The sequence below is a fragment of the Archocentrus centrarchus genome, chromosome 19 (genome assembly GCF_007364275.1).
Source record: "Archocentrus centrarchus isolate MPI-CPG fArcCen1 chromosome 19, fArcCen1, whole genome shotgun sequence".
Classification (NCBI taxonomy): domain Eukaryota; kingdom Metazoa; phylum Chordata; class Actinopteri; order Cichliformes; family Cichlidae; genus Archocentrus; species Archocentrus centrarchus.
In genome coordinates this window covers 7,779,258-7,804,619 of record NC_044364.1, presented here as the reverse complement: position 1 = coordinate 7,804,619, position 25,362 = coordinate 7,779,258, and the positions used below count along the sequence as shown (strand labels likewise).

General features: G+C 41.2%; 1 protein-coding gene across 7 annotated transcripts in view; it reads left to right on the top strand.

Annotated features, from left to right (window-relative positions):
- Positions 1–345: 345 nt before the first annotated feature.
- Positions 346–25,362, top strand: part of arhgap17a (Rho GTPase activating protein 17a) — a 33,093-nt gene continuing 8,076 nt past the window's right edge. For 2 of the 7 annotated variants that reach the window (XM_030754697.1, XM_030754696.1), the window contains exons 1-15: positions 351–875; positions 9,464–9,503; positions 17,166–17,270; positions 17,490–17,522; positions 17,974–18,050; positions 18,756–18,867; positions 19,324–19,400; positions 19,594–19,711; positions 20,453–20,521; positions 20,690–20,771; positions 21,876–22,003; positions 24,094–24,205; positions 24,488–24,569; positions 24,925–25,005; positions 25,101–25,214. In XM_030754697.1, coding sequence (XP_030610557.1) covers positions 823–875; positions 9,464–9,503; positions 17,166–17,270; positions 17,490–17,522; positions 17,974–18,050; positions 18,756–18,867; positions 19,324–19,400; positions 19,594–19,711; positions 20,453–20,521; positions 20,690–20,771; positions 21,876–22,003; positions 24,094–24,205; positions 24,488–24,569; positions 24,925–25,005; positions 25,101–25,214 — 1,283 coding nt within the window. In that variant the 5' untranslated portion in view covers positions 351–822. Of the gene's footprint in view, positions 876–9,463; positions 9,504–17,165; positions 17,271–17,489; positions 17,523–17,973; positions 18,051–18,755; positions 18,868–19,323; positions 19,401–19,593; positions 19,712–20,452; positions 20,522–20,689; positions 20,772–21,875; positions 22,004–24,093; positions 24,206–24,487; positions 24,570–24,924; positions 25,006–25,100; positions 25,215–25,362 lie in introns of all 7 variants that reach the window. The other 5 variants (XM_030754699.1, XM_030754701.1, XM_030754700.1 and 2 more) reach the window with 5 other exon arrangements.

Below are 25,362 nucleotides of genomic sequence, written 5' to 3'. Positions count from 1 at the left end.
ATTTGTATTTTGTCCTGTCTCCCACCTGTAACCCTCCCCTCCTTGAGCCTGAGGTTTCTTCCTGTTAAAAGAGAGTTTTCCCTTTCCACTGTGGCCAAGTGCTTGCTCATAGGGGTCATTTTGATTTTGGGGGTTTTCTCTCTATCACTGTAGGGTCTTTACCTTACAATATACAGCGCCTGATGTTGTGATTTGGCGCGATATAAATAAAAAATTGAATTAATATTAATTCTTTCCCCATCAGTACAGCATGTGAGTGGGTTTCTCCTGCCTGTTGTCCAGGGGGTGGTGGTGCTGCTGCTTGGCAGATGCTGCGGTGCGCTAACGTGACTTCCTGCCGCTGTGTGTGCTGGCAGTGGCAGAGGTGAGCTGCTGCTGCTGCTGCGCACTCAGCTCTCACTCATCAACTGCGCTCTGGGAAAAAAAGCAGCCGACGGATTATCCAGCTCCCTAACGCTGTTAGCTCGTCGGCTAACGGACAAGCCAGGGGACCATGAAAAGCCGCTGGAGCCAGTGAAAGTTAGTCACGGGTTACTTTGGGACTTTAATGCACGTAAAGATACCAAAAAGGAGGTTCGCGGATCATGCCGTCGCCCTCAGTGGGAACTTTTGTCTAGAATTTCCACTCGGGAAAGGCTAGCTCAGGGGCTAGCGAGGCTGCAAACTATTTTTAATTGGCTTTGGGCTCAATGGCTCTCGCTTGTTTTTCCCTGTCATAGCGACAGCTTGGAAAATTGGGAGAGGCCCTGTGAAGTTCATGATAAACCAAAGCCCAGTTTGGGAGCTTAAGATCGGACGACTAAACTGGCAAAGGAGCGAAAAATGAAGAAGCAGTTCAATCGGATGAAACAGCTCGCCAATCAAACAGTTGGCAGGCAAGTATTGTACTGAACTCTGAAGCTTATTAGCGAACTAGCAAACACTTTATTTTGCCGCTCTGACCGGGTTTCCAATGCTTGTGGACACAATTTAATTTTTAACCTTAGTGTAAACTAACAGTAACTCGCTCTGTAGCCGTTCTGGCTTTGAAATGCAAGAAAAGACAGTCACATGAGCTGATATTAAAAAAAAATCTAATAAGGGGAAGCTGGTCTGACAAGTAGGGCAGCATTTCATGAATGAATCGTTTGACAACCAGATTTACAGGTGAGAAACTCTTAAGACTCAACTGAATTTAGCAGTTTTTGAAAGTTTATTAACGTAAGGAGATGGTGAGGATTTAAAACAGAAGAAAATCATGAAAATGCTAGCGTCCCCGAGAGCTGTAAAGCTGTGAAACTATATCGATATGTCTGTGTCCAGGGGTTAAGCCGATGCTGCCAAGTGAACATCTTTTCATGCTTGCTCCTTTGCAGCTGAGTGTAGACATCAGATTCAAACTCTGTGCTGAACCCTAGAGCGTATGAGACAGTGATGGCTTTATGTGCAGCCACCACTTTTATTTTTTAGGGGCTTTACAGTTAAAAATAACGCTCTTTTATTTCATCCTGGCTCTGAAACAACAGGCATTTTTCTGATTGACTACCCCTTGCAAACGGAAAGTTTAAACAGCAGCTTCTGCAGTCCAAAGCCTGAGCTTTTGGCTCATAAATATTTCTTACACGTAGAAAAGAGAAGGATAATTTTCCTGCTTTCATTCGAAAAAGAGTGTAAATTCCACCGTGTAGACCTGTCGGCCAGTATCATTCTACGTGATGACACATGCTGTCCCTGCATAACTGGATACCTAAAGCCATGATAAGCTCAGTCTTGTGAAAACATGAGGGTAAGACATGTCAAAGGATCTTGTCATCCTGGGAGGTTGTTCTCATGATGTCAGGTGTTATGGTGGTGTGCTTTGTGCTTGTATGTAAAATATGTTTGGCACCTTAGGCAGGTATTGGGCACAGCTAACACTGGATGGTGCCAGATAAAGACACTGGCAGGCAGGAAACGGTAGTTTCAGAGGCAGACTTGCATAGATTTGTTCCCTAAAGCTGAAGATCAATAGATCAGTTTTGTCTGGAAAATATCAGAAAAAATAGTCAAACAGGAATTCAAAGCCAAAACTAATTTCAGTTGTAGTTGTGCTGTCCTGTTTTATATGATGATCTGCATCCTTCGCATATGTCAGTGCAGGTGTGGGCAAACAGAGGAGTATTATACACTTTACATAAGTTAGAAATTATTTGTGTAATTTGGACTTGGAATACTACAGACTAAATGATAAATCGACAAATTAATCAGCGATAAATGAACTCTAAATGAAAATAAGCATAAGCAGACAAAGCAGTGATAGTTGTTAGCAGAAATTGAGTTGTTGGCAGCTTTATTAAGGCAGAGTAATCAGCATGTTGACGTGCATTCCGTGTTTACTTCAGCAACAGTAATGCTGTCATGGAAGTCTATGGAGAGATTCTGCTCCCGAAGCCAAAACTTCAGGACCCGGAGAAGCAGGGCAGCTGGAATACTCATAATTTCCTCTCTACACTCAGCAGCAGTAAATTAGAAGTGGAGAGAGTGTAATGTAGAAAACAGACACATATGTGTGTGTGTGTGTGTGTGTGTGTGTGGACGTGTGCAGCGGTTGCTTGCTCTTTTGTATGCACAAGTAGGGTTAATCCCTCATGCACTCATATGCATGGCCTTCTGAATGAGCAATCTGTCAGTGGTTGGGTTTAGAGCGAGCGAGCAAGCATAGTCTGTTTCATCCATTAAGTTTGTGGCTGCCTGTGTCTGCAAAAAGCTTGGAGTGCAAAAGGCCACCTCTGCTGGCCCCCCCTGGGTTCCTGTGATTGTGCGAAGGCAGAACACTGTGTTCAGTGAGCAGCCGCTCTGAGGAAATCTCTCCTTCTCCTTCTACAAACAGGAAGCTGCGTCCCAGAGACATGCTTTCTAAAGAACAGGAGGGAGGAAGAGAGAGCTGGGAAAACTGACATTGAATCAGAGAGTGTAACAGATAAAGAAAGATAGTGGCGTATGATTCATGGTGGAGATTTCTTTCTTATCTCCTTTTGGAAGGTTACTGCGGTTTGCTATCTATCAACTTACTGACCCTCCATCTATATTTGTTTGTGGCAGGTAATGTGTGCAGATAGTGACACCTTTAGAGGAGATAACTCATGAACAGGAAACTCTGGGTTATGACTACTGTCTGCATTAAAATGAACACTCTTGCTCCACAGAGCCAGAATGAGGTGAACATTTTAGTCCATACAACTAATGTTTAATGGGGACTTAATATACTTTTTCTTATTTACTGTCATGCAGTGCATGATCTTCATATTAAACATGACCAAAGCTTCAAATAATGAAGTCAGAGTATGAGCAGGTGGTTCCTTTGAGTTAAAAGCTTCAGACTGTTCCAACCACTTTGTTTTAGACAGTTTTTCTACTCTTGAGAGACGAAGTATCCTTAATATGGCCATCTCAGGCACAGCTCTTGTCCATCTACCTGCTGCTCAAACCTTATATTTACAAGAGGAGTCCAATCAGAAGGCAGCTGGCTTAAATAGAGAAGAGCTAAAACGGCTTGTTTCAGATAGTTGAGGATTATTTTGAACTGTAGATCATGCACAGCTACTCTTGTAGAGTCCAAGAATAAAAGATAAGGAGCAGAAAATAAGCATAATAGGTCTTTTGTCTTCTTGGTATTTTGTGGTTCTGTCAGGAACACACTCTGGCAATAACAGGCGGTCCTGAAGTGTGAGACAAGGCCATGTATGCGTGGGAACTCAGACATGAAGCAGTAAAACTCAGAGCTGTTAGCTCCAACATGTTTGGAGTTTTTCAAGTTTAGCGTGTTGACACACCCCAGTGCTTGTCACCTTAACTAACTAAAGTCCTGCTGTGTTGCAGAAGTAGATAGTTTGCCAAAGTCACTCATTCACTACAGTGATGAGCTTATCAATAATTCTTGAATCCCTTTTAATTACAGTTGCTTTGTTGCGTAGCTCCATTCTTCCAAGAGTGTGGTCAATGCACTGACAAATACTTTAACTATCACCCACACTGTTTGCACTGTTTTCATCAATGCTTTTTGCCTCCCCCATTGTGAATAACTCACTGGGTTCATAAATTACATTATTATATAATCCTCTTTGATGCTATATCTAACAACATAGCTGCGTGTTATGCAATTTAATCATCTATTGTATTTGAAAGGCCTTGAAGGACTTGAGAGAGGCTCAAGTTTGAAAAGAAACGCCACACAGGAATCAACAAAATGTCACCATAGTGTTAACAAAGATAGGTGACTCTGGGTGTTTCTCCCACATGAACAATGACATGTCACCTGGGATGCCTCTGTGGTACTGCTAAGCTATCCATGCAAAGTTAGGCTGCTGCTTCCAATTCCTGCTTGAAGCCAAGTGATAAATTTCAAAGACACAAAATGATAATTTCCTAACAGAATCACCACCATTTGGTGGTTTCCCAGTGATTGCATTGATTTTTTAAATTTTTTTTTGCATTCTGCGACCAACTGCAAGTAGTTGCTTGCTTGGTTGAGCGTGCAGCAGCCTCAGCCTTTGGGCGACCACTGTTGATCGCAAGGTCGCCTGATAGGAGGTAACCTTACTCCACGAAAATGCGGTCCAACTCTCACCGACTGCAGTCACTCTCAGACAAATTGGCAAAAGCTTGCAAAGGATTGGTGGCTAATTTATAAATGCAGAGAGTCAGTCTGCACTATAAAGAGCACATCTTGTCTGTAACATGTCTCTTTGCAATAGGGGAGTCAATTCAGCAAGCTGCCAGCTGGTTTTATTATGGTTATATGTCTAAATGAAAGCAAGGTTGTTGAGTACATATGTCTTTTTGCAGTTAAATTGGCATTCTGCAGCAACTATGATGCTATTGGTGGAGGTTTTTCTGAATTTCTGCTTTAATTCGAATTTCTGCTTCAACTCTGGAGACTTTCAGACTTTCAATCACCACCCTGAACTCACACACACACCCCCACTCTAACTGTGCAATACCCACATCTCTGTGTAATATTTATATCATTCATACTGAACAATATCTATCACCAGTATTATGTGCAATATCCAATATTCATTCACTATTGCAATGTGCATTCACCAAGTGCAATACTCACCCATCTCCATCTTCATTATTATATGTATATATTTATTTTATTTCTTAGAATGTATATATTTTTATGCATTCTATTTTATTTTTCTGTATATTTTTAGAAGTTCTATTATCAGTGTGACTTTCTACAGCATGGCACTGAACAGGAGTGGCCCTCCAATCTCATTGTACATTCTATATAATGACAATAAAGGCATTCTATTCTATTCCACTTTCTTCCATTTGAAACTGAATGAATTGTGAAAATAATTGTTAGTTGCATCCCTTTTACAGTTTTATACACTGAAGTGTTGGTTAATTACATAGTTATTAATTCTTAGAGCATTTGGTGTGGAAGGAGACATGCTGTTTTCTCAGATTAGCTTAATCTTGATCTATCTCTATACACAGCAGAATGAAGTCCTTTGCTGTTCACCCGCATCTTATGCTATCTCTTGCCCAGAGCTAATGTTAATTTAACAGCTCACGTAATCAGCCACATTAGATGGGCCGTATAGGCTGAGTCACTCCATTATGCCTCCAGCTCCTTTCATCTGGGTCCAGTATCCATTACCTTATGCCTTAAGCTGCCAACTGTTGCTGCTGTAAGAGCAGACCTTTCTTTACTCTCGAGTTCACTGGCTGTGTTGAGTGGCCTGTAACAGCCGCTGTGTTGTGCCCGTGGCTTTACTTAATCGCTTTCTACTTTCATAGTAGATCACCATGGTTACCATTCTGAACAAACAGCCGCCACGGCTGTGCAGCGAGGATCTCTTGTTGTTAAGGAGTCACATGCAGCGTACAGTTGACACACTTTCTCCAAAGGCTGCTGCTTCAGCGAGGCATGCCGAGGTCAGCTCTATTTGCTGTAGGTCAGCTGATGCTGGCAAAACAATTGTTTTGTTTGTTGTTTGTGCTCTGATTAGGCTGCACACAGCCTATTTTTGTCTCTGTGACACTGCATTTAAAGGTTTAAAGTGTTGCTTTTGGGAGGGCTGTAGATATGAGTGTCCTCATGTGGTCTGATCATTCAGTTACAGAGACACTGGCTCAGTGTCTGCACACGTCATAAACACACCTCACCAGGTTTCCTTGGTCACATCAGCGTCAGGAAGCAGAGCTCAGGGATATCAGTCAAGTTTTTGTATTTGTCTTGGCTTGTAAATAGTTGAGTCTGGTTTTGATTCAGCTCCTAAATCACATATGTCATTGAGTGGGCCATATGCAAAGTGGATTTGTTTAAATGGCATGAACATTGGTAGTGGGGAAAAACATGCAGTGCAGTGTTGGCAAGAGTTTTTTTTAAAATGGCTTTCTCCCAGTTTTAGTTGAGGGCCCTAGAAATGTAACCACTTCTGAACTATGTTCCTTAATTTTTTTTTGTTAATATTATCTTTTCTATTAGTAATGGGTAATATGATGCATGCATTTTTCAACCAACAAATGGAAATTGCTGATATAATCACAGAGGTGTGAGTGCAGCACCCCAACCTCTGGTTACATTCACTCAATCGTTGCAATAAAAGAACATAATTAAATATTTTGGATTTTTTTCTTTGGGTTTCAAAACAGGCACGCCAAGGGACCCAAAATGAACTGCCTCTAAATGAACAAACTGGTGGTGATGACATCCTATTTTATGATTGGTGAAACACTAGCATGGAGAACGTTCACCTTCAAAGTAAAAGTTGTGCTTTACCTTTGAAACCAACATGTTTCAAAAAGAGAAAGTTTTAGATTGAATCTTTCTTTCACAACTGCGGCAAACTGCTAGCGACCAACTTCCTGTTGTCTCTCATCCTGGTGTCTGTCTCTTGGCCAGTACAGCTTTGGTCTTCCAACTGTGCGTGACACAAAGCTCTTTAGTGGAATGATAGCACTTTAGCATGATTTTAGCACCGCATGCTTCAAATCTGAAGCTTTACCAGTCCCCATATGATGAGTTATAAACAAAAAAAGAACTCCTCCACATACAGTTTATTTGGCCTGAATTTTTGGCACTTGGCAATGCATTTGCTTCATATTTCAGCCACGAGTTAAAAACATCAAAAAGCTGGTGTCAGTAAATTAACCAAAATATAAAAGGGGATAAAATCAAGCAAAAAAATTGCTGCACTAAAAACGTGCAACTGACTGACATCACCGATGGCTAATGTAGCTGTCTGATCGCTCAATCCAAATCCATATTTGCTTTTATTCTGTAACATTTTACAGTTCTTCTAGATATTACATCACCTAGCAAACAGGAGACTCACGTTATTTATTTACATAGAAAAATACTGAATAATGCCAAATGGAAAAAAATACCTTTGGTTGGGGTAACATAGATTTCAAAATACAGGTGGGAATAAGATTATCTTTAAAAAAATATTGAAGGTTGGGATGTGATCTGTAGGAGTGTCGTAACAAAGGGATGAGTACTTGATTTTTTTTTTTATTTTTTTTTTAACTTTTGACTATTTTAATAGTGCTATTACCACCATAAATACTTCTGCTTAATAAAACTTGAAAATCCATTTGATCCTTCCTCATATTTTTTTCCTGTGGTTAAATTCAAGTGCAAAATGAAATACAGCATTGTAAATCAAACTCCGACAACATTAGTGCAATTTTCCGTTTCTACTGTTATAGATTGCTCATATAAGTTGATCTTGTGCTGGCTTCATGAGATTAAAATGTGACATAGATATAACTGCTGCACCAAGCGCTGATTCTGATGACCATCAGAAATCACCTTCTCCATCTCTGAAGACGCTGACGTGGATATTGACGTATTGATAGATTAACGAAGTGAAATCGCTAGAAGCCAATTAGATTCAAAATTAAGTGAAATTACATTTTTTTAGACTTGTGCATAAACTTTTTAAACAGGGTTTAGACAGTGAGTGGAAATGCATGATGTGCTTTATCTAAGTTTTGACAAGCTAACTAGCTGTTGTGTAAGTGTACATGAAAAAGAGCTGGTACAGTATGTTGGTCTGACAGTCGAGTACTTGATTTTTAAGATCAGGACCACACCAGAGCTCTTCAGCATGTAGACTAGACCAAAACATGGATTCCATACTGTGGCTTTATAATCACTCTTTGCGTGTGTGTGCGCGTGTGTGTGTGTGTCTTGCATTTTTCCACATCTGTTTGGAAGTCTTGTCTGTAAGTTTCTGTGGGTTATTAGATGTTTCACTGTGGCTTTCCACTGGAGAACATCTTTCCTTTAATCTTAGATTCCAGATTATTCCCCCCCCCCCCCCTGAAAAAAATAAAAAGGAACACTGTTTGTATGTCTTTCCGTAGGACCCCAGATCTATGGTTCCTTCTCTCAGTCTATTTTGCCTTGCTCCCTTCCTCTGTGTTGTAATTGAAAGCAGCTGTGAGGAGGTTACCATAGTTCACAGAGAGCAGTTTCTGGAGCCCAGGCTTCATTTAGAGCTCAAATCTCCCAAAATTCAGGCAAATGACCATCTTCAGGTTCCTTCAATTGGAGGACTGAACCTGCATTTGGAAAAGTTTGCACATTAATTTGGCACAAATAAGTCAGTGAAGGAAAAAAAAAAAAAGAGACAGTTTGGCAATTATTTGATGACAGCAACCCACTTTGCGAGAAAGAGGTAATAGAGGTGTAATACTGGAGGCATGTACATTTACTCTAGTGTGCAATTCACATTAGCCTGCTTAGCTGTCATGCCTCCCTTGCTTTACTTAGAACCCTTTTATGGTGCATCCTTAGATATGCCGATGTAGAGATGGCTAAATTACAGCACTTACACATTGAAAGTATTGCTTTTATTCCCTTAATAGAACCATGGGACATGGGAAAAAATAACAATACAGCAGGCATTAAACTGCAGATATGCTACACTCCAGGTGGTTTGGTACATCAATTGCAGCAAGTCCTTTCTTCTCTAACAAGAAGCCACCAGCCTATGTGAAGGACTTAACAAGCAGTCTGAGGTGGGCCTCTGTTTCCCAGCCTTCTCTCTTTAAGTGAATCTAATCTGTCTGACCTCTTCAAGTCGAACTATTAGTTTACTATTAATAGGTTTGGGTGGAGCAGGACTGCGTGCTGTGCACATGAAGACATGAGTCTGAGTTGCTGCAGCTTAATTAAATCAAGGCTTGCCCAGCAAACAGCAGAAACACACCTTCTGCATTGTTCTTTATTTTATATCGTTTAAGCACACAGTGAAGTTTAAAGGAAAATGTGATAAAGATCCACACACTCTTGCAACATTCCCACAGATGTCCAGGACACAGTTTTGGTATTGATTTAATTGTGGAAGCCAGTGTTTCAGGGTTAACATAATTCCACTTGCAGAAGTTTTTCATAGTGACTGCACAGCGTATTGAACTATGTATCTGCTGTCATCTGTCAGTGCTAATCTGTGCTCTCTCTGTTGTCCTTTCTCACCCGCAGGGCAGAGAAAACAGAAGTCCTCAGCGATGACCTCCTGCAGGTAAATCATTAATCAGACACTGTAGAGCTCTGACCAGCTCTAAACATGGCTGCATCTATCAAGCAGGGGTTGCAGTTGCATGAACCATTCTTTTTCTGTTCTGAATGAAACCAGTTTGTATTTACATGTGCGTACAATTAAAATAATTGGAAAAGTTTAATTGATTACATGTTCCACAGTAAGCAACCAGGTTGGTTTTAAAAACACACCGTGTATTGAAACCAGCCCTCCACCGTGTTGTAGAAACTGCACTTGAGCTTATGGTTTTCTGAAATTTTAAAGTATATTTGGATTGCTTGTACAATACTGTGCAAAAGTCTTGAGTCAGCCAGTTTGAATAGTACTTGTGTAACTCTGTGCACTAATGCATGTTCTGAAGCACATGCATTAGTGCTTCTGAACTTCTGTAAAACTCTGCGTGCAGAGCAGCACATCGATTTCGCCGGGGAAATCTATCCGCTGCCTCTGAGGCAGATGGCAGGTGGGGCTAGGTCAGAATACTGGCTGCTCAGCAAATACATTCCAGCAGTGAACATTGTCTTTGTGTGTGAATGGGAGATGAAATAAATGTTCAAAGAACCTCAGCTGCCTTTGCACTACTCCCTGAAAACAGATGCAATGCCCAACACCCTCTATTCTAATCGTACTTCTCTCCACCCCCTTTTGTTGCCGATTATTTAAACAAACAGCACTGACAAAACTGTAAACAGGTTCCTTTCTGAGATGGACAAAATACACATTTGAGTGACTGCTAGAACATCAGATTTAGAGCCAGCTGGACTTACTATAATGCAAGTGGACAACAGTGGTGACTAACCGCTTGCGGTGCTTTTTGCTGAAGAGAGGAAGTTAGATTTTTCTTGACAATTGACTTTGACTGCTTCTCAAAGACACAGTTGTTCTATCTCTGCCTGGAAATCAGCTGTTGTTTCTCTGGGGCCAGTTTCTAAGCCCTTTCTGATCCAGGAAAAGGGAGTAAGTCACTCAGAGATAGGCAGTCAAACTCCTTAATTCCTAAGAAGGTTGCTTTCACTTTAGGTCTCAAAGCACAAATTCTCACTTTGCTGGAACTGCTGAAAGCTGAAAAATTGCAGCTTTTGTGCAGTTATGTTTTTTTTAAAGAAGATGCTTAATTTAATTTGTGTTTGTATATACTTGTACCGTTTTCGGCTTACAGATAATTTATAATTTCCAAGAATGGTTTTAATGCAACCTACTGTGTATCCTCAGAGCTGTAACAAAATCCTCATTATTGCATATTAAAAAGATGGCTGTGGAAGAATTCTTATTCACGCCTTTATTTCTTATAGCATGAACTGTTGTATTACACTCTTTACTGCCCCATTTGTGACAGTTTCAACTCATTCAAAATGTCACTGCTGGAATACAGAGAAATGACAAGAAAATACTACACTCCAATTCTTAGATCTTTAAATGGCTTCCAGTTAAATATTCAGTTTAGGTCTCTCAGTGGTCTGGATTTATAGTATATCACAGATGTGTTTGCTTCGTACATACCTGATAGGAAGGTGATAACAGTAATAACGATCTTTTTTTTTTTTTTTTTTTTTACCAGGTAAAAATGTTTGAGAACTAGTTCTCATTTACAAACATGACCTGGCCAAGAGGCCCCAATCGAATTAGGTCCACTACACATAAATATAAACATACAAACATACCAAATCAATCAATCAATCAATAAAATCTGAGATTTATCATGGAGTATGCGTGTAAGTGATGACAACTGGATAAAACAGGAATGAGAAGAAACATACACGAGTTAGCAAAAAGGGAGAGAGTAGACATTAACGTGTTTGTGTGATTGTACGCGTGTATGAGTATATATAGGAGAAAGTGTATGTGGGTATGTAAATTAGTGTGACCTGAGGTGGTCAGCATGAGCAACAGTCAACTATAATCTGTTGAGTTTTATGGTTGAAAGTTGTAGGAGATGTTAAAGTTGCAAGTTTGAGGGTGCTTTGTAAAGTATTCCAGTCATTTGCTGCTGCAAAACGAAAGGAGTTGCAGCCAAAAACAGTAGAGGTTTTGGGAATGGTGAGCTTAATGTATTCACTTGACCTTGTTCGATATTTATTGTGAGCAAAATGAAGAAGAGATGACAGATAAGGTGGTGTCTTGCCCAGGATTGTCTTATAGATGAAGTGAAACCAGTGATGGAGCCGCCGGGTATGAAAGGAGGGCCAGCCCACCAGTTTGTAGAGGTCACAATGATGGGTGTGGAAAGGCGCGTTAGTGGCAAAGCGGATGGCTGAGTGATGAAGAGTGTCCAGTTTTTTGAGAGCAGTGCTTGATGCCATTTTATAGATGATGTCGCCATAGTCCAGAATTGGGAGTATTGTCATCTTGACAAGAGCGTGCTTGGCAGCATGAGTGAAGGAAGCTTTATTGCGGAAGAGGAAAGCTAGTCTGGCTTTGACTTTTATTTGAAGATTGTTGATGTGTGTGGTGAAGGACAGAGATGAATCCAGCCAGATGCCTAGGTATTTGTAAGATTTAACGTACTCCAGAGCTGTGCCATTGGCACAGCTAATCTTGGGGGGATTGGAGGCCTCATTTTTTCGACCAAAGCTGATGCATTTGGTCTTACTGGTGTTAAGGCAGAGATGGAGGCTGTGAAAGGACTGCTCTACAGAGGTGAGGCTGAGTTCAAGTGTAGATGCGGCAGAATGTAGTGAAGGTCCAATTGAGTATAGGATGGTGTCATCAGCATAAAGATGGATTTGGGAACTGCCAGCAGCTTTGACTACTTCATTAATGTAGATAGAGAACAATGTTGGTCCCAAGATGGAGCCCTGAGGCACACCTTTGGAGAGGGTTAATGGTTCTGACAAGATGTTCTCTGTTTTTAGCTGCTGGACACGGTCAGCTAGATAGCTGGAAAACCAGTCACAGCAGGTGGTGGACAGACCAATGCTGGAAAGCCGACCTAAGAGGATCCTGTGATCGACTGAATCAAAGGCTTTGGCAAGGTCAATGAAGGCAGCCATGCAGAACTTCTTGCTGTCTAATGCTGTAATAATGTCATCAAGGACCTTCGTGATAGCGGCCATACATCCATGTCCAGAACGAAAACCAGATTGAAGGTCAGACAGGATATTGTTAGAAACAAGATAGTGGCTTAGCTGTTTCTGAACCAGCCTCTCCAGGACTTTGGATAGGCATGGTAAAATAGAAATGGGTCGATAACAGTTGGGGTCTGAGCTAGAGCCACCTTTGAAGAGGGGGAAAATCATGGCCGATTTCCAGTCAGAAGGAAAGACAGAGAGCTGTAGAGACAGATTAAATATTCTTGTGATCAGAGCAGCAATGATGTGAGCGGATGCTTTTAAGAACATGGGATCAAGTCCATCAAAGCCAGCAGATTTATTTGGGTCAATTTTAGTGAGTTCATCCAGCACTTCTGAGATAGAGAGGGATTTGAAGGAGAAACCATTATTGCTGGAAAGGAAAGGCTGAGCATCAGGTGAGGTAGTAACTGAGCCTGGAAGAGTAAACGCTTTGGTTGAATTAACAAAGTAATGGTTGAGGAGTGAAGCCATGCGGGGCTTATCTATGATAACAATGTTGTTGAATACCATAGAGATTGGCAGGTGTGAAGAGGTAAGTTTGTTTTCCATGGACTTCACCGTTTTCCAGAATTTCCTTGCATCAGAGCCACATGTGGTGAGTTTCTCTTTATAGTAGGAGATTTTGGCATTCCTGATCGCCTGGGTGGTTTTGTTCCGACATTGCCTGAAGGCAAGCCAATCAGCAGGAGATCGAGAGGAACGGGCTCTTCGCCAAAGGGTGTTCTTTTTATGGATGAGCTCTGCCAGGTCATGGGAGAACCATGGGCTGTAACGATTCTTAGTCCTAAATCTTTTCATAGGGGAATGTTTATTGATGATCAGACTGAATGTTTTCTTAAAATAGGACCAGGCATCATCTAGGGAGTGGATAGAATTGATTGTGTCCCAAGGCACTGCTGCAACGTCTTGAAGAAAGGCCTGCATATCAAGTTTCTTAAGTACTGGGAAGTATTCTCAGTAGTTTATTTTAATTTGCTCCATTTCACTCTTCAAACCCAGGCAAAGCCCTTTTTTTGGCATTATTACCTGTTGACTCAAACCCACATTAGACTGAGGTGAGCAATTAGTTCTTGAGTGATTGGTTAGGGAAAATTGAATTCCCTTTCCCATATAATTGGGTACAGTAGATTCACTATTGTTTGCTATTAATCTGCTTTTGTGTCTCTGTTAGTTTTTTAAAAATGTATATTTAACTTATCTGTATCTTCATTAACTGTGTCTATAATAAATTAATTAATAGCACTTTGATTTGCCTCTTTGTGTAATAAAGGGTGATGGAAATGCCATCAGAGAAGCAGTTTGAGTTTCAGCTTCCATCAGGTTCATAAATATTTGGACAATCAAACAATCATTGGCCATTGAGGAACATCCCATTTCTTTACCCTGAGAAACTCTTGGGTTGCGTTTGCAGTTTGCTTTGGGTCATTGTCCATTTGCACTGTGAAGTGCTGTCTGATCAGTTTTGGAGGATTTGGATCTGAGCAGAGAGTGTAGGTCTGTACGCTTCACAATTCATCCTGCTACTTCTAACAGCTGGCATATCATCAATAAACACTAGTGACCCGGTTCCATTGGCAGCCATACATGCCCATCCCATCACATTGCCTCCACCGTTTTTGACAGATGATGTGCTATATTTCTGATCGTGAGCGGCTTCTCTCCTCCTCCATACCTTTTCTCTTTTGATGGACAAAAATGTTAGTATTATTCCAATACTTTCCGAAATTAACCAACTCTTTACAGTCAGCTTCTTTCTTAGCTCGATCACCTTAAAGCCTTTATATACATGGTCTTCCAAGGTGGCAGAAAGTCAGGCAACATTCCTGTGCCAGCTGTCTGTTCTTTTCAGCTTCTCTGTATATAGCAGCAGCCAGTCCACATGGGTACCATAGAAGTACTTCATATATACCATGTTGCCTGCTTGGACTGTGTGTGTAATAAGTTTAGAACCAGCTGTTTGAACACTTCTGTCATTGATCCCTAATGCAAACAAAGAATAGTTTGTTTCCCATCCAAGGCTTGCTGAGTAATTCCACCCTTTAATGAGTCATCATTTGCTATTTTTGCTCTTGCAGGACTTGTCCAGACATGTTAACATCATTTCTCTTAGGAACCAATAAATAAACACATCTACTTTGTCTTTTTCTCCCTGTCTGTCCTGCATATTATCGGGATTCCCTTTCCTATGACGCATCATGGGATTGACCAAGTATTGACCTCATCACATGGCAGAAGGAAAAAACACGCCTTTTCAGACTCGCAGAGACTCCTCAGTATAATTTATTTGTTCTCTAGCCCCATTTTCTAACAATGTAAGGAAAAAGAATCCTGGCATGTTATCCAAACATTTCCCATACACCCACACAGGAACTTGGGCCCTTGTAGACCATAGGGAGGGGAATCCCCTGAATGGTTTTGTACCAAGCACTCACTGAGCTGAGTCTAATCGCTGTTCCCAAACCTGTAACCTGTGTATCCAAGTGTGTATGTGTGTTTGGTTAGATTGTATTTAAGCCAGCTGTTTTAGGAATGCTGGGGGCCACTGTGGGTCAGGTCTGACGTAAGAGTCTGAGGAGAGGGAGGGGTGGCACACAGAGGCGGATGTCTGCTGTGCAGTTCCTGAGCTCTGACTCCATTCTGTTTTTGGAACACAATTGTGTGGTATTTGGTTGATCCTCCTTCTGAATGTGTCTCCCTTCATGTCTGCTTATGTTACCCTCTAGATCTCAGTGTTCCCATTTATATTTGGAACAACTCAAAAGCGCATGTTTATCCCTTTGAGACATTTATAGAGCTCTGATGTCTCACTTCAGTAGAAACCTGTTCTGTGAAGTTCCTTTCGAATTTCTCAAAAGCTTTGCCAACTTTAAGCAGTTCCTTGTGTAATCTCGCTGTACTTGCCAGACTTCTATGTAGACTTGAACAGTAACTCGCAATCATGACTCCCATTCATGGGTTAGTGACAGCTTGATGTTGACACTGACTGTCGCAGTCAGACACCTGGCACGACGAGGACAGTGAATAGTCACCCTGCAGAGTTTCAGTTGGCCTCTGTCCTTCGGCCTGAATAGCTGTAACTTCAATCAATGACAGTATTATATCTTGTCAGCCTAAAAGCACAGAGTGGTTCTGTGGAGTCACCCTAGTAAACAGGAGAAAGTCTGTGTAATCCGAAAGGCCTTTTTAAAGACCCCCCTCGCACGGGGTCACATCTCTGCGGTGCTGCTGGGAAGACATTTCCGATGAGTCACGTGTTTCAAAGATAACATTCCAGCATTGCTCCGCAGGGACGGGGTCTTATCAGTCATGCTTGAACTTTGACCCCTAACTCAGACGAGGCTGCCACAAATCATATTTCTGCATGGAGCTGGACCTCATTAGCCTTCAGCAGGGCACGCTGCCATGATGGATAGTAGGGTTGATGAGATTAAGCTGAAGTTCATTAAAGCGGCACTGTTATGTTTCCTTTTTCTTTTACTATGGTTGAAACCAGGGTTGTCAATGCTATTTTCAATTATTTTTATAAAGATTAGAACACTACAAACAATAATACCAGCCGCAAAACAATTTTTTTAAGTTGTCTAACACATTGCACAAAGTATCATCAATTTAAGATAAGTTAAGATTCTCTTAGGTGGTGCAAAAAAGAGGTGCTTGAGGTAGTGCTGGGCTTCTGGTGACTTGGCATCATACTTCCATATTCATCAAATAATTGGTATAAAGTTTATTGTTAAGGGAGCCTGCTACCGTTTCCGTCTAGCTGCTGGTAGACTTTTCGGAGCTTCAGTCTGGGATTTTAAGATGCAAATAATTATGTTACCCTGTTAAATTAACACAGTCCACAGTTGGGTAGGATGGATAACATTTGCTGCCTAGCTGCCACATTAACGATATTGTTTTATTATTAGCCATAGCCACCAGCCACTGCCTTAATGTTAACGAAACAATTGGCAGTGTGGTATCAGGTATAGTTGTAGTGGGGTTATGTAAAGTTGTGTATCAGCTGGAGGAGGAGACAGCACTGCTGGTATTGATATTATTAGTATCCGAGTATCTCCTTTTATTTTCTCACTCTCTGAACAACCCCAGTATTTCCTGTGAACCAAAATCTCAGGCTTCATTCATTCATACTCTTGGCTCTGTATGATGTCAGCAAGAGCAGATATCCCCCATGTCGACTCTGGCTGTGATCACTGCAGCGCCACCCAACTGCTGTTTAAACCTTCTGTTTGTGATGGACAATCAGTCAGAAGAAATCTAAATTCAATGGAGGCAGAAGGGATGCAAAACAGCTTTTTTTTTTTTCCAGATAGAGGGTGAAATTGTGGGCTTCACCAAGGCTTAGTAGAAGATAAGTGGTGCATTAATTTGGAGTGTGAGTCATGCACAGCTACTCCACTAGAGTCCAAAAAAAATATGGAGGCTGCCTTTTATCTAATTGTAATCACAAATAACATTACTTGGGTTGTTTTTTTGTTCTTTCTGCTTCTGTATAGGAGCTCATGATTGCTTGCATCATGATATGAATTTATTTGCTGAAGATCTCTTCTCGCATGCCATGTCTTGTGCACAGATCGAACGACGCATGGAGCTGGTGCGTGTGGTGTCCCACAACACACACAAAAAGATGGTGTCATGTCTACAGGGACACATCGGTGCAGATGCAGAGAAGAGACATGTAAGGCGTCAAGCTTGTGACTATAAAACCTGTTAACGCAAATTAAGCCGCTGTTCCAGGATTTAGCTGTTCCTCCCACACTCATCGGGTTTTCACTGTTTTTTTTTTTTGTTTTGTTTTGTTTTTTCCTTGAATGTGTGCACAGTAGGCAGCACAGTCCATAATTTCTCTTTTGTTTTTGTTTTTCTACCCTACACCACCCCAAAATATGCACCTCAGTCTGTACCACGCCTCTATACAGGAAATGGTCAGGTAAAAGCACTTACTCCACTTCTCTAAGTCTCAACATCACTTGCTCCATTTCCCATTTCCAGCATCTGTCATCTTCATTTACTATGCATGACACACTTGTCTTTGGGGACTCTTTGGATAAAAACAGGATACTCAACACACATCAGTGTTTTTTGCACAGATGTAAACCGTGTAACTATAAAAATAAGCTCCGCCACTATCGTTAATAGATGTCTCACTTCCCTAGTTTGCATCTTAAATTCTATTAAGCATCTGTTTTATTTCCATCCTTTGCTCAAAAATCCCGCTTCCTCTTTCCGAATTTACAGTTGACCTTTTCAATGGAAAGTCCTTGATCAATTTTCCATTGGTTTGACCATGATATGCAGATGTTCATTTGTATTAATAAATACTTTTGTGCACCCGCATCTAATCACTGTTTGTATCTGTTCCTCCACCAAACACACAACAGAAAAAGCTTCCTCTCACAGCACTATCCCAAGCAATGATTGAAGGTGGAAACCAGTTGGGAGAAGACTCCTTGATAGGGTGAGTTTGTGACCGATTGACCCACCAAACATCCAATTGCTTTTTCTGGGCAACCGTTGCCATGTAGAGCAGATGCACCCCAACGGGTGTGAAATGTGAGGGCATTCAAGGCAAGCAATCTTCCCAGTTTTGTTTGTCTGTCTGGGACTTTCAGCAGTTCCCTTACAGAAGAATCAGATCATTTATTGTGACATGCATATGCACAGTAGTTGAGGATCTAGAAAGTAAAGATCTACAAATCTACACTGCAGCCATATGTCTGTCTGGAAGGAATAAGGAAGGGAAAGTGTTGACAGTCTGCTTGCACATGTGATGAATTCATGTAAACAGTTTTATTGTTATCTGGAACTGACTGTTTCTCATGTCAGGGCTTGTAGGTTTCATAGCAGGGAAAACTGCGGCCCAAAACTGACTCACTCGTAGATCAAGTGTCACTAGGTCACTTTGTGCTCCTGGCTTTGGGCAGCTAGAAATGATGACGTCACATTGACCTGGTTTCGTTCTCAGCTATTGGCTGCAGACAGATGAAGAGCTGGTCACACAGACTGATGTCCTTCTGTGTTGTTATGTAAATTACATTTTGCCAAGAAGATGTGTGATTACACTGGTTGCAGAAGACTTAGTGCCGATGTGATAATGAGGCATATTATGACTTTGTTTGGATTTTTAACACCCCTGTCTCTCTCTTCATGTGCTTGTCAACAGGAAGATGATGGAGGTGTGCGGAGAGGCCGAAAATCGCCTGGCATCAGAACTGATGCAACACGAGCTGCAGATAGAAAAGGATGTTCTGGATCCACTCAGCCAGTTAGCAGAGGTCAGAAACCTTATGCCACCTGAGCTAAAGAGCACCTGGATATTAGATAATTATGTAAAGATAGAAAGTTGACAGCTTTTTGAATGCTTAAAATTTTCTTCCCTTTGTTTGGTGTCATTTGTACTGTATATGATTCATTGCCTTTCGGTTCATGCTGCCCAACTGAAAATCAGTTAAAGCTTTTGAGTAAATTTCCTATTCCCGTTCCTTTCACCCTCAGTTGCTTGATAAGCCCACCACATGGAGTTACATGGTAGTGATTCTGGTCAAATTCTTAGAGAGTCTGAATATTGAGTTTTTAAAATTTTTTGGCAAGTGTAAGCCAATAAATATAATTGTTGTATTGATATTTAGTTTCTCACCTATAGTCATGCAGGAAAATCAGTGGCAGTGCCTATCAGGTCTACTTCATAGGTATACTTTCTTAAGCGTGGTGTGTTATGACCATTTGTGTAGGTGGAAATTCCTAACATCCTGAAGCAGAGGAAACAGCTGGCCAAATTGGTGCTGGACTATGATTCTGCCAGAGCAAGGTGTGTCTACAGCTCAGTGTGTCTGAATTTCTTCCTGCTTGTTAAGTGATGCATTCTAAAATACCTCGAACTGCTAACAGAGTAGACAAATTAAATCTATACCTTAATCAGATACGTTAATTCGTTTACTGTGCCCACACTTGACCTTGGGGTCTACATTTTCTACTTTTTCTCCTTTGCTTTCTGTATTCAGATGGTTGCAGGCAACCAAGTCAATAATCTCAGGAACAAACACTCAAGCACTGACGGCCAAGGCTGACCTACTCAAGGAAGAGGTGGATGAGGCCATGAACAAAGTGGAGCTTTGCAAGGTAACCTTTATATGCAAACATTGCTTAATTTCTGCAGGTTTACGGCAGAGTATACCACCAGTCATATACCATCAGGATTATATTGAAGTGATGCCAATTTCAAGGTCATAATGGAATTCAACTGATGCTATTAAATTCAGACAGATTTTTGATGGGTATTGATTGTGTTTAATAGTTTTTATGCTCACGTCTGGTGACATAGCCTGACTGAAGAAGGAGACTACATGGGCAGAGTTAAAGTGATCTGAGTAAAAGAAGCTGGAAATAGGCCTGGGAGGAAACAACAACTGGACATTCCAAGACCCTTTGGCCCCTCCGAGCCAGCTTGCTGACGCACACAAATGACTGAAAATGTCCTGTCAGCTCTCTGCGTGTGCTTGTGTGCATCTAGTGAACTGAGTCACTGATCAGCTTTAGTGTTTAGATCTAATTTTTTTGCTCCGGGAAGTACACATCTTTGTGCTTCTAGTCTCCTTGAAGTCTTCAGTCTTGCAAAAAGTAGAAGGATTTATGATTCGTGTAAAGCTAACCCCTGACCTCGTGCCACCTGAAGCATCTTTTAATTTAAGGAATGACACTGTGCAGTAGATGTGAGCTTTAAAAAAAAACCTTTCCTATTACTTATTTCTTCTAATTAATTGTTGGTGTGTAGAGCCCACTGTGTCTTGGTTTAGTAAATTATGATGAAGATGACCTTTAAGTTAATGTCCTGTCTTTTTTTGTTTTTCTTTTCTGCAACAGGATCAGCTTGCTGCAGATATGTACAGTTTTTTCTCAAAAGAAGGGGACTATGCACACTATTTCGTAACGGTGAGTTCATTGTGTCAACAAGTCAGCGCTGTCGTCGCATGACTTTCTGTGGGAACGTTCGCAGCTGCCGAGTAGCTGGGGAGCGGGCGCTTGGCAAGCTGTTTGTATTTACTTTGCTGTCATATACTTATTCTGCTTACCCTTGTGTGTGTCTTTGTGTTTCTGTAGCTCTTAGAAGCTCAGGCCGATTACCACAGAAAGTCGCTCACTGTTCTGGAGAGTGTCTTGCCAACCATCCAGGCTCAGCAAGGTATAAGATATGCAAACATGCTTTTATCCACATACACACCTGTTTAACAGTGCAGCTTTGTTAGGTTAAAAAAAAAAAATACACAAAAGAAGGCACTTTCCCATGCATAACCTGTGACCTGTTTGTGTATTTCTTCTGTACTTTTTTTTTTTCTTCAAGCAGCAACATGTTTTATGTGTGTTTTTTGGCACCCCTTCAAAGATCTACTTTACATAGAAATTCTCTCATATGTGTCCTGACAAGTACTTGGAATGAGGAGAATCAGATTTTCGTTCTCTTCTCCAGCTGATTTAGCCGGTGCTTTCAGTTGCATCCCTTCAGTCTCTTTTTCTACCCCCGTTGTGTTCATTGTTAAAAGCCACAAATGAGATCCAGATATTAAAGACTAGCTTTTTATTTTCAGCAGTGTACTCTCTGAAAGCACACCATTTTTCCATGTTTTTACGAACATGATGTCTCCACTCACTTGGCTTTCGTCTCGCTGTGCGCTCTTTAGCTGTGTCTTGTTCAAGGAGCTTGTTTTTCTTCTGCACTAAACACATGCGGTCTCACACAGACCGGCTCAGTCTCCCACCATGTGGCAGTGACTCATGAAGTCCTCACACACACACACACACACACACACACTCTTTCTCACATCATACCCACCTGGGTTTTGTAGACGACCCCCCCCCCCCCCACAAATCCTTTCCCCCAGCCTCCCTCTTTACTGGCTTTGAAGCTCACACACTCACACAAGCTCATAAACACAAAAAGATGGCAGAACAGTCACTTCTGCTGGCTGAGAGCATGTGGTTATTATTTGGCGGCACCCCGTAAGGGGAGTCAAGACCATTTTGTGTGTGTGTGTGTGTGTGTGTGTGTGTGTGTGTGTGTGTGTGTGTGTGTGTGTGTGTGTGTGTTTTTTTGTTTGTTTGTTTTTAAATGGCCTGAGGGAAGGTTGTTGACCCAGAAATCTGCCATCCAGACTAGCAACAGGCCTTGCTCACACTTAAATGTATTTTTTTAGTATAATAATCTGCTCTGTCTCTTCAGGTGTTTCTGATTTCACTCTTGTTTTCTTTCTTCTCCTCTCTATTCATTATTAACTGTCTTTACATTCAGATTCATGGATGGAAAAGCCTGCGTTTGGCACTGGGTTGGATGAACACCTGAAAAGGAGTGGAAGGGAGATCGCCCTGCCAATAGAGGCCTGCGTCATGATGCTTCTGGAGACGGGCATGAAGGAAGAGGTATGGAAGTTCTAGAGTGAGGGGCAGGGAGGGAGGAAGAGATGAAACAGAACAGGGCTGATGTCAAAGCATTGATTGAAATTGCATTGCTTTGGATCATCCTCTTCTTATATATGTACAGAAGTAGGATACACACTCACCGGATACTTTTAGTTAGTTAAACCTTGCTAGTAAGGGGGATTGGACTATGGAGGCCATTTGAGAACAGTGAACTCACTGTCATGTTTAAGAAACCAGTCTGAGATCATTTAGACTTTGTGACATGGTGTGTTATCCTGTTGGATGCAGCCATCAGAAGATGGGCACATTGTGGTCATAAAGAAAAGACATAGTCAGCAGCAATACTCAGGCAGGCCAAAGTGTGCCAAGAACATATGAAAGAAGAACGGCCTTGTAATGAAATCAGTGTTGGGTTTGAAGCTCAAGTCAGAATCTAAAATACCTCCAAGACTCTTAAGTTGTGGTTTTACCCTAAATTATGGAAATCTGCTAAGTTCCCTATTTTATTAAGAAGAAAATTGTGTTTGGTTTTAAGGCCAAGTAGAAGAATTTTCATTTTTTGTGGCTCCATAGTGTAGTGGTTTACACTGTTGCCTAACAAACAAAAGATTTCCGGTTTGATCCCAGGAGGAGACATAAATCCCTCTGGTTGCATTTGGATTTTGGGCATCTGGTGTAAAAAGCTGCCTAATCAAACATCCAGCACTACCCACTGTAGTGACCACTTGTGTGAATAAGGGAGCAGCCGAAAAGCAGCTTCTTGTTGTTTTGTTTTTTATTTGTTTCTTTAAAGCGTGCTCATCCATTTGTGAATGTAACATTGAACATGGTGCTGGAGAGTTCAGTCATTGTCATCTGATTCTGCAGAAACATGTAGCATGTATCATCTGTATAACTATAGTAACGAATGTTTCGCTGTCTGATAAGGTTGCCAACTGGCAGCATGCGTAGTGAGATAACTAACAGAAGTGTCAGGAGTTGACACCTGATCTCCAAAGATCTTTCTGTCAGTGATATTTGATCTGAACCACTCAGGAACATCATTGGAAAAACAGTCCCAGTTCTCCAGACAGTGAATGAGGATCAGTTTTGTTAAAGGCTGATTAAGTTATCATGCTACTAAGATTGTTGTCCTCATTTTACTTAACATCTCGGTGAGGGCAGTCCCTGTGCTCTGTGTCAGTCTGGAACCTATCAGAGATGTCTTGCATGTTGGTCTGTTATTACTCAGTATACTGCTGTCTAATTTCTTTAAAAGAGGCTTTAGTGCAGCCTTTTTGGATGCAGAAGGAAAGCGTCCCGTCTCAGTCGATGGGTTATTGAGAAATCACCTATCGTGATTGAACTAATTGACTGGCTCTTCTGTATTTCTTGTTTTTTAACCAGTGAAGTGGAAACAGTGCTGGCATATTAAATTAGAAGTCACATGGAGGCTGTGGCTGGAATAAACAGCTCCACTGGTAATTGAGAAAACTGAAACTTTGCTCTCAGTTGTTTGTTTACATGAATATCTAAGGAGATGGGCAGATTAAAATAAAAATGATTTCCCCATAATGCTGTTCCAGAGAAAGGGTCACCCGTTATGGTAAACGGGATGATTTATGAAATGTCTCCACCCTGATACAAATTTAGAATATAATGTGCTAGGATGTACTCATCTCCTGCCCATAAATCAGAGGTTTTTGTGCATCCATGATTGTGCAAAAAAGGAGGGCGGGAGAGGGCAAGTGTTAACTCCAAAGCACATTATTTGTTTCCCTCTTCATTCCCCTGTGAGTCCAGTCTGTGTCATTATGGTGTGAAGACAGGCTTTGTTTATGTGTCAAAGTAAATAGCTTGCTATGCTGTGACTGGTGGGTGTGTTTGTTTGCCTGCTTTAAGGTTTCATTATGTGCAGCTGGCAGAGGGAGTATATGTATTGGATTTATACAAAGTCTGTCTGTAACTCTGTGTGTGTCTTTATGTGTATGTGCATTTGATTGAAAGCTCAGGGTATTGCGTACACACTGAATGCCTGCATGCATCTTTGTTTTTGTTCACTGTTGTGGTTTATTTGTCTTTCTGTGTGTGTGTATGTGTGTGTCTGTCAGGGTCTATTCAGAATTGCAGCAGGGGCATCCAAGTTAAAGAAGCTAAAGGCGGCGCTGGACTGTTACACTTCACAACTGGAGGAGTTCTACTCTGACCCCCATGCTGTCGCTGGTATGTCCCAAAACCAGCACCTCGATGTGTCCAAATTTTATACCAGAAGATACAAAATTTGGACCCAAATTTGAAAAGGAAGCAAAGACTTGCTGTTTAATATAATTAATATTTATTTAAAACTTTGTATTTTCTTCTTCATATTTCAGTGACAAACTCAGGGATAGCTCAATTTCAACATTCAACTGAGAATGCACTTAGCAGCTTGATTTATTTGAACTACAATGTTATTGACTGTAAAAGTGTTTTTAAAATGACAATTATCTGCATGTGTGGTTACAGGAGCACTGAAGTCCTACCTGAGGGAACTTCCTGAACCTCTAATGACCTACCAGCTTTATGATGAATGGATCCAGGCATCCAGGCAAGGCTCAAAGTATTTCCACTGAAAGTGAATTCCACCGATACTCAATGAATCTATCGCTGTACAGCAGATTCCGGTCATTTTGCCATCTGGAAACTGGACTAGTAATTATGGAGGACAGAAACTGCAAAAATAGATCAATTATTCATTTTTTCCCCCCATTCATTCGTAAATAAATGTGTGATCAAATCTTTTTAATTTACTTCTGTATTACCTTTGTTTTCAGTCCCCTCTATAATGTGAGAAGAGAGGAAAAATAAATAAAACCTAACAGCGAATAAGATTTAAAAAAAAAAAAGTCTTCCATAAATAATGAACTGTGCTGTTATTTACCTGCTGTGTTCTGTCACTGTAGTGTGTCTGACCCAGACAAACGGCTCCAGGCACTCTGGGTCGTATGTGATAAACTACCAAAGAACAACAAAAACAACCTGAGGTGAGTTGTCGAAACCTGCAGAGGCCGATCTCGCTTCTGTTTTGCCTGTTGTGCGAGACTATTCTCACCTCTCTGCTCTCCGTGTTTTCATTTAGGTATCTGGTGAAGTTTTTAGCCAAACTGGCTCAGGAGAGTGAGCTGAACAAAATGACCCCTAGCAACATTGCCATTGTCCTGGGACCCAATTTGCTCTGGGCCAAGACTGAAGGGTGAGAGGGGAAGACAGAATAATCTGTTACAGTTGACCTGTTAGTCATGTTTAAAGCGAGGGAGATGTAACCTCCCCTCCCTCCCTCTGGGAGGTCAGATTGTAGACTAGGGTGGCAAAGAAAATGTTGCAGAAACGATGGTCTGTTA